At 41.6% G+C, this 15,598-nt stretch overlaps 1 protein-coding gene across 1 annotated transcript; it reads right to left on the bottom strand.

The window, feature by feature from the left end:
- Positions 1-6,260: 6,260 nt before the first annotated feature.
- On the bottom strand, positions 6,261-13,382 carry LOC145401318 (UNC93-like protein). Its single transcript, XM_080273644.1, has 8 exons — positions 13,313-13,382; positions 12,536-12,716; positions 11,829-12,072; positions 10,932-11,055; positions 10,309-10,528; positions 8,994-9,156; positions 7,838-8,105; positions 6,261-6,658 (listed from the first exon to the last, which is right to left on the bottom strand). The coding sequence occupies exons 1-8, from the start codon at positions 13,380-13,382 to the stop codon at positions 6,381-6,383; spliced, it is 1,548 nt and encodes a 515-aa protein (XP_080129770.1). The 3' UTR covers positions 6,261-6,380.
- Between the last annotated feature and the right edge of the window lie 2,216 nt (positions 13,383-15,598).

Genomic DNA, 15,598 nt, shown 5'->3' with positions numbered 1-15,598 from the left:
CTCTCTCCCCAACCTGTTCAGAGGTAACGGCAGTCATCACAGACACTACAAACTTTCTCCCCGTTAGCCAAACAAAACGATATGGCGGTAGGAAGAGCAAAGTAACAGATATGGAACTCGTACTAAAGAGGCTAAGTCGTCCTGGATACATCATCATCAGCAACAACAACAACAGCAAGACCGACGACGGGAAAATTACAGCAATAAGAATAACAACAATAAAAAATCATCATTATCATTATCCACCTTTATTTCTAATTGGTATATAGGGGTGGGAAAGATCCAGAAAAAGGAACAGGAAAACAAAAAAATTGTCACAATCATACTAGCAAAATTATAGGATTTTTTTTACATTAACAGCTTGAATTTGATGATGGGCGTTTTGGTTTCATTCATTCCTTCGTTAGACTATTTTTTTCAGCTTCAAAGAGACGGATAATATTTAGGGATAAAAAGGAAATTCCATTACTCCATTAACACGAGGGCTCCATAACGCTAAATAAAATCGCTTGGTGGTAGACAAAATCGAAATCAACAGCGACACGGGATTCAAGGGATTGGTAACAGCATAACAGCGTCGCGTCACAAAGCGCACAGCAACGTTCATAATTCCACTGATAAGCAAAGAACAGCAAAAATAACAAATCCCTCCAGCAAGAACAGCACAAATTCCCCCGAAAATACTATATATTTAAGTGTGCAGCCAGTTCCAGCAGCTTAACATTTTTGCCAACAGCGAGGCTTGTTATAGTCGAGTTAGGAGACTCCATTCCTATCTTTTCTTGGGTTATTGTTCCTAATTACATCTTAACCTCTTGTACCCGGCGATGTTTATTTCCTTTTATTCTTGCCATCCCCTGAGGATTTGATTCAGCGTAAGACAGACCTTTTGAAGAACAGCAGCTCCACATACAATAATAAACATCTTCTGTAGCTGAAAAAAATCGTCTGGTAGCAGGAAGAATAAAAGTGACGATTTCAAGGGGTTAATAATGATCTCTTGTATATTACAGATATTTTTTTTAGCAAGGATATAGGCTGCATTAATGAATACACGAGGATATCAACGTGCCATCCGTTGCGATAAACTGATAAAGAATCTTGCAGTGGAGCCTCCTTAGTTAACGAAAATTTAGGCCACATCAACTCTAGCGGTAAGATCGACACGTAAGTCAGTTTTATATAGGTAAACATACAGTTCATATGTGGTGCATTGCAGGACCGTACCCTCTTGTCCAAAGAAGAGTGGCAGCCAGAATAATTTTTTTCCTTGCTAGCAAAGGACGAAAAGCAAAAGCCTGTTGCTTGTCATGACACACTACCAGAACTCGTTTTAAATGTCCGTCATGGCTTTAGTTTCGATTCTAAACACTGGGTCGACGCAGGTGAGACGCCATGTTCTACTTACTGCGTCCTGGTGAAGCAGAGACTAGATCAAAGCACTTGCACGCACACCGTAGAGATGGTCGACTGTGGTTTGGGTTCCACTTCCCACAGCTAGCCAGACAATGGTTGCCACACACACCTGGGTAAAGAAAATTCTGTGTCACTTCTTATGTAGACCCTGCGTGTAAACTAGCAATCTTAGGGGAAAATCAAAGAGCATATGTATTTTTCCTGATACTTCAAAGCAATATAAGAATTAATGATGAATAAAATAATGTATATTCCCATCGAACTGAACGTCATAGAGTTTTCATTAAGCAGTAGGGAGGGAGGGAGGGATTGGATGTGTCGAGTACTATGACTTGCGTACTCTGGATACGTCAAAGGAGGGAAGTGAGGTCAGGCACATAGATGACAGACGAATGCAGATGCAGAAGGGAAATATGACAAGAAGAGAGGGAGAAAACGAGAGGAGGAAGTTGGTCAGCAAGGAAGAAAAAAGGCCTGGAGAAGATGTGAAATCTAGGAGAATGCAGAGAGGAAGAGCATGAATATTTTGAGGTAGATGCATAAAACTATGAGAAACAATGAAGAGAGATGGGAAGATAAGAAAAAGGCTAATATCAAAAATTTATTTAATACTAGAAAACAGGGTGTTCCAAAAATTACTCTACCCATTCAGAACGAGGTACCGTATCTATACAGTACATGAGTGTACAGTACAGCACAGCATATATATAATGTCTTAAGTGATGTAGTGCTGCCTTTAGGTGATATTTCATTGAGTGACAAACTAGATGGCTTCCTGTAACCATGCTAACGCCTGATGGCCTAGTGGGTCAAGGTGCTCCACCTGAGCGGGAGGTTGGGGATGCTTACTTACTGCATGGCATTCAGGTTCCAGGGAGGTAGGTCACTCTCCCCCTAAATATCGAGACTGAGTAGCGTAGCCCCTGGCCCCTACGCTCCTAATGTGGCAAGAAGGAGGTTGAAAGATAGACAGACTTACATGATGGCAAATATGTGGGAGTGACTGAGAGGATAACCTTGATCAAGCCATCCTCTCCCCTCCTCTCTCGCCTCACATTGGCAAACCACCACACACCTTACTGCTCACGCAAGAGTGATATAACCTATTTTTTTTTTTTTTCAAGTCAATATCAAACGAGCATCAGAACTTTAACACCCTCATCCTACTGGTGGTCTGAAGCCCGAACATTTGATTTTGCCCTACGACCTTGACCTTCGGCCAATTGTTTTTAAAATCGAACTACAGTACATCATCTTTGCCTGACCCTCAAACCTTTCATCAAGTTCGAATAAAATTAGATCAAAACTGCTTGAATTGACCTTGCCCTGTGACCTTGACCTTTTGCTTATTGTTCACAAAGCTGAATTACTCCATGATTGCCTAGCGCTCAAATCTTCCATCATCTTTTATTAAAATCGAACCAAGACTTACTTAAGTGCCGAACTTTTGATCTGGCCCTTTGAACTTGACTTTCAATCTTTTAATAATTTCATTTTTGTTTTACTCTAAAGTCTAAACCCTTACACCAAGTTTGGCTTCCGTCGGATGAAACCTTTGTCTGATCCTTATAGTTAACTGAACTTGCCTAGTATGGTTGCACCTGACTAGCATATCTCCACTGATGACTGGGATGCACAAGTTCCTTCGCCATAATAAAGCAGTTTTCCTTCGAAGTAGGTTATTCTTGATCATGTATTGTTTCTTCTTCTCCTAATCATCACATTTCCACGTCCCTTTTATGACATATCCAAGAACTGAGCCACGAAAGTTTTCAATAGATATCAGTCAGACTCTGGAGAAGTTTATATTCCCATGAGATCCATTATTCCAATAGTTCAAGGTCTCAAGTCAGTAATTTTTTCTCACTGGCAACATCTCACGTATGAAAAATAATGTCATGTTATGAAATCTGAGTTGTCGAAGAAACTTGGATTATGAATGTCAAGCGCTGAAGTTAAGTCGAAGAGAGACCGTCACAGATGCTGACTGCTTGATTAGAGATATCGATCCTGACATCCTAACAGCAAAAATTATAGCCACTGTACAGCAAGATTCCAATACAAACAGACAAACTCCGCTCATTACGCTTCATCCATGTACAATCAAATGCCATAGTTCGTTCGCCTCTTCGTCTGCGCATGCTTGACACTGATATCCTGTACGGGGATGTGGTGTCTCGTCTGTCTCGTCTGCGTCAACGTAACAGCCAAGGCGTTGACTCACAGACAGACTTACGAGTCCTTCTTTGTGGTAACTATGATTACTTTTCGCTGGAGGGACAAGAGATATAGGAGGCTTCTGTGTTCTCCTTTCCTTGTTCTTCCTGCAAAATAAAGGAACTTATGATGATTTTGCAGGATGAATGAGGGACGTGGGAAGTTTATGTTTTCTCCATTCCTTATTCTTCCTTTAAAAATAATAATAATAATAATAATAATAATCAGAGTTATGACGCGAAACGGATCTAAGTCTGTGAATCCGAGCTCACTGTTTCTTATAAGGCAGTTATACACAATGCAGGTAAGCACAAGGCAGGTAGGCTATACACAAGGCCTATGTCAAGGGGTCATATTCTAAGTGGCTTTCGAGATTCCGTAACACATCTTCCATAGCGATTTATTCTGCATGTTACACCTCAGCATCCTTTTGTATTTTTATTGATGCAAACTGTGTCGATGTTCAAACAATATAAATTACATGCAAGAGAAGACAAAGGTATGATATGCAAAATAAATCGCTAAGAAAGAGGTGCTAAGAAACCTCCTATGCCACTTAGAAAACTGGCCAAGGCAACCGATCAAGGCCAGAATGAAACTTAAATTAGACAAGAAGAAAACTTAGACCAGAATGTAACTTAGACAGGGGCTAACTGAATATGCAGTAGCCTATAAGAACCCAAAGCAGTCTAAATGTTGAAGTGTGATATGACCCCAAAGATGTGCCTACAGTGTAAATATGGCCAACAGGGCTGAAATAAAATAAAAGAGAACTTAATGTCTTCCTGAATGACCCCGATCAAACGTTGAAGTCCCAGTGCGAGGTATTAACAGAGGCAGATGGTGATTATGCTTATGCCGTGGAATATTATCACAGTTCATTTTGACACGAAGGAGAGTAAAGAAACAGTTGGTAAATAACCCTTTTTATTATCCATGTTTAAACATATAACGTACTATATATATAAAACCATTCTTAAGACTACACTTCAGCAATAACGAGATATAGAAGAATCATAAGTGGGAGTTTCATTGTAGGGTATACTCAACTTCAACGGTACTAGCTTTGTCAGTACACCTTCCCAAACACTTGCATGTAGCTGTGGATAAAACTACATATCGCTGGGCACTGGGAGGTTGGCACGAAGTAAAAGCAGTGTTTGTTCCACCTGAGGCGATTTTTCTGCAATATATTAAGGCCAGTATTCTCGTTGATAAAGTAAGCTCCCTAACACTTCTTCCTTAGCGACTCATTTTGCTTATTATACCTTAGGCTACTCTTATTCTCCGTGCTATCTAGATCATTCTAATATCGCCCGCACTCTGCATAGATAACGGCCAAAATTATATTAACTAGCCGTATCGAAAAATAAATCGCCAAGGAAGAGGTGCTAGAGAGCCTCCTGAACTGACGAGAACACGGGTCTAAGGGACTCAAACTGCATTTTCGGGGACGATGTACAACATCACAGTTACCGAATCACAACGCAGCCACTACAACTAACGCTGGTGTTTTCATCATCTAAATTGCTAAGAAGTAAGTATCCAAATTTTTACCGCCGTGCGTGGAATGTCTTTGATTATTAACGTTCATGAGCCTGCATCCCACATTACAGAGAGCAGCCAGGTGCGAGACAGAAACCAGGTAGATTCTGTTGTCGTCAGATGATTCAGAATTATTGTCGTCATAAAACTGAGGCCCTTTTGTCCTTTCACCATATCAGTTTTAAGGGTAAAGACACAAGCTCCCATGCAACACCACAGTATGTGTCACCGATATTACTATAGTCTGTTTTATTTCCATCTGACAAAAACCCCTTTTATCTTAGTTGATGGCCCAGTGTACTCATATTTTTGTCCGGGAATTTTATGAGCAAGCAGATGAGATGCAAGGAACTGGAGAGAAGGAACCTAATTCATTTAAATTCGAAATTGGATGTTTGAACTAGTGATCGTGGTTGGTGAATCTGCTGAGGAGGAATAGACAGATATGAGAAAGGAAGTGTGTGCTTGCAATGATAATATTCGATACTTGGGTAGTTGCTTAGATTATTGGTACCTCTGACTTAATTCTCAGGAACACCAACTACACATATTATCATCTGTATTTTCTGAGCAAATAACGTTATGAACATCTCGTATTGACAACACAAGGGGCATCACTGAAATAGGCTATCATGAAGATCCATATATTTATTAGGCTCGTGGTGAATTTTGAAATGAGTGAGTAAGAATTATTTGTGTTCCTGTCTCGGTGGATTGTAAAAGGTGGGCATTATGAATCAAGGGGAAATATGTATGTGGTGTCGTGACATAAATACTGTGCAATATCCTCTAAAATTAAAACAAGCAACAGCACAAAAACATCCACTGATCACATAGTGATAAAGACTTCACATCACAACCGTGGCTAAAAACTCATTGTAGCTCTTCTGCTTCAAGCCTGACCAATTATACACTGTACATGAGGCATTAGCTGGAGCTCAGAATTTGTGTCAGTCATTCCTGTTAAACAATAAAATTGCTGGTTCCCGTTAATCCAGACTCGAGGAAAAACTGGTATCAATGATTCCTGGTTTCCTCTGGCTTGTCCATAACAGCCGTGTCAAAGGGCACAATTGTTTGCAATCAAAACGGAAGGGGGAAAATATCATAACTGATTTCTCGATCCTCCAGTTTTCATACCCAGGCTTTCGATGGGCACCACGTTATTAAAAGGAAAAAATAAACTATTATTATCATCATCATTAACTTCTCGGCCCCTTCACTTTTTCCATGACCAGCTTATCAATGGTCATAACGTTCCCATCCTCGTCTTTCCTGAGCCCACCACGCCGCTCCAGCACCTCAATAGCGTAGTAGCCGATGATGCCGAAGATGAGGGAGACCACCACATTGCTGAGTTTGAGCCCCATGCAGGAGGTGGAGCTGCCTACGTAGGTGAAGATGTACCCCAGGCTCTCCCACAGGCGGTAGTTGCTGAAGGCCGCCTCTGACTCACCAGGGAAGATGACGCCGTAGAAGGCTGTGGAGGGAGTAGGGCTGGTGAACACGGGATGTTAGATACTGACGTTATTGGTCTCTCTCTCTCTCTCTCTCTCTCTCTCTCTCTCTCTCTCTCTCTCTCTCTCTCTCTCTCTCTCTCTCTCTCTCTCTCTCTCTCTCTCTCTCTCTCTCTCTCTCTCTCTCTCTCTCTCTCTCTCTCTTTATTATTGCCATATCACGTATGCGATTGTATCCCTCTCCAGTCTCCCCCTCATATGATAATTCTCCTGCTCCCCTCTCTCTTTGTTTGGTTAGGGTCCTGTCCTGCCCCCATTTCACTCGTAATCATTATTTCTTCTACTTGCAAACATCTTCCCCTCCCATCCACATCCTCCTTACACACACACACACACACACACACACACACACACATACACACACACACACTATTATCTTTTACACACTATTTCTGCACCATCATGGAACTGAACATGGACTAGGACCACTGCCACTTGAGATACACACTCAACAAAACGTATTCGAACTCTGTAGGCATCATTCATGTTTAAATAAAATGATCGAAGAATCTGAAAACAGCTCTCCTCATGTGTAGCCCTATCAATAATGGCAACTGCATCATACACCAGGGTAATGACTGCAAATTATGGCACTCCACAATTAGCCATACCAGTCACAAAGAGATAAGAATCTACTGTACATTCTGCTCATTATCACAGCCTTCGTGCCCAGGTGCTCGGGTACTTTTTGGAGAGGGCATATGTTCCCAAGTTTTCTGATTATTCTGGCTATTGCAGCTTCCTTATACATGTATGGCAGTGATTCAAGGTGCAAGTCCTTTCATAATTCAACACACAAGCTCGAGCTCGATGAAAAGAAGATGAATAAACGACAAATGATACAATGAATCTCAATACTGAAAACCCACACCCCAATAAGTACTACGATAAATATTGCAGTTATACATTTTATATATAGCTACATTTGTTATGACCTCAAACTTATCAGGCACCTGGTGTATTTTTAAAACAACATACGAATGGCTGGAGTTGTGACAAAAACCCGCAAAATCATTATGCACATGGCCTTTCGTACATCTGATGGAAAAGTAGAGGAATGGTGTAAAATGTGGAAGAATGGCAGACAGTGTGGAAGAAATATATATAGAAGCACAGCAGGAAAGACAGCCAGCACCCCCTACCGTTGATCTGCGTCTGCCACACCGCATCCGACACCCCCCACAGGCCCGCCATCACGAAGAAGAGCGCCACGTCATCAGGGTGAGGCATCCAATGGCGCAGGGTGATGACGATGCCCAGGTTGATGATGGCGCCCATGGTGAAGATAGGGACGCGACCCACCGTCTTCACCAGGGGGCTGAAGGTGATGGAGCAGATGGCATCACACACACCGTAGCAGATCATCACGTACCCCACCATGTGCACGCCCAGGCCACATGACACGTACGCCTGAAAATGAAGTATCGTATGATTGGAAAGGACTGTGATAACCTTGCCTCGGCTCCCATACACCTCGATGCATGCTTAAATCACACGGTACATAAGCCTAGAAATTCAAAAGATTATATTTAACTTAGTCTCAACTTCAGTAGCGAAGCCAGATCTCCATAAACAGGAGGGTGCAGTTTGGGCCAAGCTCTATTCTGGAGGTGCCCATTGCTGCCCAGTGTGCATACATCATATACTGTAGTGTAAAATTTCAAATGAAGGCAAACTCCAGGTAGTTAAAAGCAAACCTTGGTATTTGTGGCAATTACACACCAAACAAGGCACTGTACATACAACAAATCAGGACAAAATCCAGGAAAGTATGAGGACCGTAACTTGGAGTCTTCTACCTAATCTAACATGCTAAGAAGTATCCGTGGTGGCCGGTACAAGGAAAGGCCTCCACACAGCTCTGCAGTGACACAAACACTATTCTACTAATTCATGGTTCGATCACTCCAGCATATCACCAGCATTCCCATCCTTGCATCTTTCTTTTGATCTCTTTTTTCATAATTTTGTCTCCCTCTTATGTCCTTATTATCCATCTTTGTGTCGTATTCGATATATCATGCCAAATAATTTGTAACATAAAGCTCACCCATCTTGTTAGATGGGTATAAAGGATGGGAAGATACCGGGCAATGATATGATGATGATGCTGGATGGGATGATACTGATGCTGATGCTGATGATGTGGGTTGAGATGATGATGATAATGACGAATTTGTTGATGAGGACGATGAAAATTGTGAAAATTTTGATGATCATAAGGAGGAGGATGTGGAGAAGGAGGGGGAGGAGGAGGGGGGGGGAGGAGGGATGGCAATGATGATACTGTAAACTCACAGCAGTAAAATCAGCTCCGAGGAACGCCTGCTCTACACCTGACCACATGGTGAGGGGGATGACTAGGAGCTGGTAAGGGTGTCTCATGTGGTTGAATGTAGCCACCAGCAGCTCCCACCCACTCTTGCCCGTGGACGACCCCGTGCGCTCGTTCTCGCCGAATCTGAGGGAAGGGTAAAATCATGAGGAAAAGTTCACCGATAATCCTCTGTCAGCTTTGTGTCCTGCCTTCCATATTTCTCATTTTCCCCAAACGATAGAGAGCATCGTTCCTTCTCATACTCATCTGTTGTGTGTTTCATACTGCTATCATAAAAGTAGTGAAAGCGTCAGTGAGATTTGTCTATCCTCTCTTGTTTGAATGGTCTTTCCTAAGCTAGGCAAACTCCTCTAGAGATGGCAGAGAAGAAATGAAAGGACATCTTAGGATCAGAGGAGCACAACACCTGGTAAGAGGATCGACAGGGAAGTCTACGATTAGCGGAGTCCCAAACCAGGTGAGAGGATCGAGAGGTCTTAGTATCAGACAGTTCGATCTACTTAGAGGATTGAGAGGGTCTTAGCATCTGTACAGAGTCCGTAACTTCTTCGCCGATGAGCAGTTAGCTATGATTTATAAAAGTCATGTGCGCTCTCAGCTTGAATATTGCTCACCCTGTGGAATGGTTGTGGAGAGGTTGCATTAAGACAACTAGACAAAATTCAGAATAAAGCTGTTAGAATCATTAACAACCCTGCCATTACATATAAACTACCTCCCCTGCAAGTAAGAAGGAATGTTGCCTTCCTTGCATTATTTTACAGATATTTTTTTGGCAAATGCTCAGACGAAGTTGCGTCCATGGTGCCACCTCTCCATGCCTTCCCTCGTGCTACACGGGCATCTGGTAGCGCTCATGACTGGAATGTCACTCAGCCATATTGCAGAACTTCTGCCTATCAGAATTCTTTCATTCCCCGAACTGCATCTCTCTGGAACTCGCTTCCCCAGAGTTGTTTTCCTCCATATTTCAACCCACAACTGTTCAAGTCTAACTGTTACAGATATTTTATGAACAGAGGACACCAGTAATCTGGTGTATGGATTATTTTCTTTTTACTCATTTGTTTTTCCTTCCTCCGTTCTGTTATTTATATAAAAAAAAAAATCTGAGAGTCCAGTAAAGGGTAAGAAGATCGACAGGGAAGTCCTACTATTAAAGGGGTCCAGTACCTAGTAAGAGGATTGACAGACGGCCCGGTATTTGAGCAGTCCAAGTACCTACGGCAGTAAGAAGATCGATAAGGAAGTCTTAATTTTAGAGATGGCCAATACCTGGTAAGAGGATCGACCAGGAAGGCAATGATGATGGAGGAGAGGACAGAGCAAACGAGGTAGATGGAGGCCATTGTGTAAATCTTGGACATGGGGGGTTTGGCCAGGTTGGTGACGTTGCTGTCTGAGGAGGCGTGGGTGGTGGGACAGAAATTAACGCCACACAGCATCAACGCGTCCTCGTCTATCTCCTCATTCTCCTCCACGCCTTGGGACAGCACTGGAGGAGGGGGAGCCACAAGAGAAGTTAGAGACGGCATTAGTTTTTTTTTTCTTTTTATTGGTAATAAGAATGGTTACTGTACACTTTTCAGCTTGGTAGATATTATCGTCCTTTTGGAGCTTATTTCCCGTAGTTCAGTGACAAAATAGAGCAATACTGTGGTTCTTCATCATTTTCGTAGCACCTTTTCCTATTCTAGCTATTGTTATAGCTCAGCATTCAAGATGGAGAGATGACAGTTTTAGGCCAAGTGAATAGATAAGACTTGTTAAGCCTCTTCATTACCACAGATTCTTCTTAGGTAAAACATAATTGTCCGGTAACAACCAGAATAAGCTAAAAAGTATATCACCCGTATTGCAGGGGTTAAAGGAGAATTAGTGGCCCCTGCCGTACTCACCTGCGGACGAGATGAGGTTGCCCCACACCTGCGTTGACTGGAAGAAGAGGAAAAAGATACCGAAGAAGCGGACAATGATGACCTCGGCATTTTCTCCTACGATGTCGGCATACTTGCTGCCCACCTGATCAAAAGAAAAAGTAAGTTGCTGAGGATCTTCCTGTACTTTATTACACCATTTGATAATATGACGTTCTTTATATTTTATTCTTGACATCTCCAGGCGATAATGGCTCAGAAAAGACTTTCCAACCTCGAGGGGGTGGATATAGCCATCATTAAGTGAATGCTGTGAATTTTTTACTTTCTATATTTATGAACGTTTTTGCATTAAATTAGCAGGGTGCTGGGTTTATGATTGTTTAAACTGAAAAACAAATGTGTTTCTACATTTTTTACAAACTGTAGTATTTAGTATCTATGAATAACTGATAAAAACATGGTCACCACACAAACATAATTATGTTATATATAAATATTGTTGATAATTTGATATATGAGTCTTTAGAACTTTGCTAGAATAAAAATGATGTCCTGTATGAGAGCTAAGCACTAACAAACCTGAGTAAGTACGGGTATGTAGGCACTTTGATTAGTCTAGTATTGTGGAATTTGATCTTGTATCTTTGACGAATACACACATTGGCCATGTCATGTTTTGTGCGGATCTCAACAGAAGGCCTTGGAATTTTAATCTATTTGCATTTTTTGATTATGAATTGTTTTCACCAGTGCAAAATAAGTTAAAGGTAACCTACCTTCAAAGTGAAACATCATGATATACTGCAATTTGAAAATGATAATAATTCAGAGAATGAGGATGTGCATGAGTCAACATAAGAAGCGTTGCGTTATTATGCATCATGCGCTGCGTGCGTGAAGTGAAACACATGTTACCTGTGTGAGGTAGGTACACTTTGCGGACCACATAGGAGCAGCCCCTAGCCCCAGGATGATGGAGGTGGGCACAAGCGTCCACACCCGCGGGTAGAACTGGGCGGCGATATAGGTGGAGTAGCACAGCATAGAGAAGCACAGCGTCCACTTGGCTTTGAACTTCTTGATCATCCAGGTGGGGAGGAAGGCACACGACACCACCAGTGCCGTGTACAGGGTTGATAACGCTGCCGTGCCCTCAACTCTGGCGATACAGCCGTAATGAAGGACTCTGTGTACGCATCTAAAGGTCTGTCTGACTGTCTATCTAACTATTATCTATCCATATATGCAACAGTTCCTGGAACTGTCTCCTCCAACCTATTCCTCTCTTCTTATGACCCTCAGTTTTTTAAACACAGTATGTCCGTTGTTTTCAAAATGAATGGATCTGGAATTTAGCGTTCCTTTGTTCTGTGTTTTTTTGGAGAGAACAACTTGCGAGGTTTTAGTCTTTGGTTCTTTCTTCTTTGCTTAAAAAAGAAATCTATCTACGGACAGAAACCATAATCCCGGAGGGGGATGGCCACGCAGAACTCACAACAACCAAAACTTAGGTAAAACAGCACTTATCACTAGGAAATATTTTCTACATATAACTCTATTCACGGTAATGTTTAGGTAACTCAGTATCCTCTATAACCTGCCTGTACCTTCTCATAACTTACTTATTAATGGACGATTGGAGGTTGGCCATGGAATTGAAACTTGTGAAGAGAAACATGAAGGCGATGGAGATAATGACGACATTTTTCAAGATGCGGAATTTTTCGAGTTTCTCCTCTTTGGTCAGCTCCTTGTCTTTGCCTTTTTCTGTGCTCCCTGCCTCTGTCGCCTTGGCCACTCCTCCTGAAATATAAATCGTCATAATTACTTCCATTCATAATCATCATCATCATCATCATCATCATCATCATCATTGTTCACATGCAGTAGGTATATTTTGAACAAGCTTCTTTGATCCATGATGGCACGACTGGAGAAGTGATTATCTGCAGTACAATACTCATTATCTAAGCCAGTACAGAATATTAAATTACGTCTCATCTCTGCCATTTACAGAGCCAAATATCTCGGGGTGTGTATTCAATAGATTTTCTTGTCTTTGTATCAGTTCTAGCGTCTCTTAGTATGGAAGAAAACGTACAGTAGACCCTAAATGTGTCTGAAGTTTGTAGATACTGATTTATATAGCTAGTGTAAAATCATACCCACAATTCGCCCGTGGTATTTATATTGCTCCACCTGTGGGAATGATTCTATTCATGCCTCACCTGAGCAACTTGTCTTGTACCCATGCCTCACCTGCACAACCTGTCCTGTATCCATGCCTCACCTGCACAACCTGTCCTGTATCCATGGCCCACTTTTCCTACCTTTCCTGTATCCATGACCCACCTTTCCTACTTGCCCTGTATGACCTAACTGTCCCGCCCCTGACTCACCTGTAGGTTGCGAGTCGTCCCCCACAAAGGTTGGGTTACTGTGACCCTCTGTAGTATCCAGTGCGCCCATCCTGGTGTGGAGTCTGTGGAGAGGCGGGGGTAGCGTGAAGGATTATCTCTTAGCACAGTGAATGGTGATGATGGTGATGGTGGTGGTGATGGTGATGGTGGTGGTGGTGGTGGGGGTGGTGGTAACTGAAGAGAAAATGATTACTATATTCGTTAAAGCCATGAGAGGTTATAATGATGGTGTGTGTGTGTGTGTGTGTGTGTGTGTGTGTGTGTGTGTGTGTGTGTGTGTGTGTGTGTGTGTGTGTGTGTGTGTGTGTGTGTGTGTGTGTGTGTGTGTGTGTGTGTGTGCATAATTTACCACTATAGCCTGAAGAGGACGTCACTGCTGCATTAATCACTCATAAAAAAAAAAAAAAAAAAAAGAAGACAGACACAAGCAAGGTCATCCCACTTATACGCACTCTGGCACCACCACACTTGCAGGCCTATTGCATCTAAGACCTCACACACACACACACACACACACACACACACACACATATACACAAATGGTACTGAAACAATATATGCGCTCATCATGCATCAGCACACAAAAACAAAACAGGTAACACCCAGAATGCCAGTTCTGTTAACGCACCTGCCAACTCCATGAGACAAGAATGGTAGAAAAATGTTTAAAAAATAAATCCTTGTAAGTATTAACCACTCAGACCAGCCAAAACAGGTAATACACTTAATTGCCTTGAGAAACAGTAAGGAAAGCTAAAGGTGGAGATCAGTATAAAACTTTCAAAAACCTGAAAGGTGTATTGTGGGCGACGTGACTACGTAAATTTTTTTTATATGTGGATGAATTTACTCCTCAGCCACAAACCGTCTATTTTTCGTCAGAGATATTTTCGATATTATTACCACACGAATGAAATACCGAAACCCAGTTTTTGTGGGAAAAAAAAAAAAAAAAGACTGCAAACGTGTGGCAGTGTCTCAACTAAAGGGATCTGAAGCGAATACGAATAGATAGTAAGTCACGTATTTCGTTATTTTACGCTCATTAAAGTGGCGAAAATTTGCATTCACCTATCTCCGTCTCGTGAGTGACAGTGAGTGAATGATGATAAATTCTTTTCCAGCTTTCATCTTGACGAGGGAATACGTGACTTGCACTGGAGGTTTGATTAAAAGACCTTCATGCTTCTGGCCAACTTCGTCATTTTTTTAAGACAAGAAACAGATGGGAAAATAATACCACTGAACTGAACACTGCATTCCTATAGGCCAAAGAATATAACGCTGTGCTAAAAATTCTTGGAAAAATGATTAATATATGCTTGTGTTATTTGCTGAAGTCCTCATACTTATTATTATTATTATTATTATTATTATTATTATTATTATTATTATTATTATTATTATCATCATTCATTTAAGATTTAACTCGTTCAACCCAGCAATGATTTTATTGGATTTGTAGCGATGAGGTTAAAAACAGTGTCCATCAATCCCCTCACAACTTGGTGTCCTTCCCAAAACTGTGATTTAAAAAAAAAAAAAAAAGTTTAGAGGAAACAAGAATGAAATGTAAAATAAGTCGTCGTAGTAAAGGGATTGAAGTCGGAAAGAATTTCGAAACACACACACACACACACACACACACACACACACACACACACACACACACACACACACACACACACACACACACACACACACACACACACGAAACGCAAATACAAGTGTTTAATGAAATGTTAAAGAAGAGAGACGAGAGAAAGTGAAACTGATGGTAGTGGGGGAGAAAGGTCAGGGTGTGTTGACTCGATATTTACCTCAGCCAGAGACGTGTTTAATATTTTCTTGTTGTGGCCTGAGGTTCATCTGGACGTGAACCAGGTGGACTGCAGGCTGAAATTCCCTTCCTCCCGCAGTCCACCATCCCATATTTTGCTACGACTAGACGAGTTTAATTGGCATGGTTTTTTTTTTTTTTTGTTTCAGAAGTGGAGAGAAAAGATGTTTTCATTAACAGCTTCACCACGAAAGGTTTCCTACAAGTGGAAAGTATTATTTCTTGGTAGCGTGATATTTTCCCAACGATTTTTCTTATCCCTATTACGTTGCGTTGTTGTAGGTAGTTCTGCGTCTCCAGGTGATTTTATCTTTGCAATGACCTTGAGGAGTAAAAGGGATGATGAAAGCTACATCTTACCTTCCCCAGTCAAAAAAGTACTACCGAAACTTTATATAATTGTGTAAGGAGCACAAGAATAAGAT

The sequence above is a fragment of the Coenobita brevimanus genome, chromosome 55 (genome assembly GCF_032717465.1).
Source record: "Coenobita brevimanus isolate Jiangsu-jjx chromosome 55, ASM3271746v2, whole genome shotgun sequence".
Taxonomy (NCBI): domain Eukaryota; kingdom Metazoa; phylum Arthropoda; class Malacostraca; order Decapoda; family Coenobitidae; genus Coenobita; species Coenobita brevimanus.
The sequence above is the reverse complement of the archived record's forward strand: the minus strand, read 5'-3'. Positions and strand labels throughout refer to the sequence as shown.

Coding starts and splice junctions, on each gene's coding strand:
- LOC145401318 (XM_080273644.1), bottom strand. CDS start 13,382: ATGGGCGCACTGGATACTACAGAGGGTCACAGTAACCCAACCTTTGTG. Junction 8,106..8,993: donor TCGGAGCTGATTTTACTGCT/GTGAGTTTACAG, acceptor CTTCATTTTCAG/GCGTACGTGTCATGTGGCCT. Junction 6,659..7,837: donor GTGGCAGACGCAGATCAACG/GTAGGGGGTGCT, acceptor CTCCCTCCACAG/CCTTCTACGGCGTCATCTTC.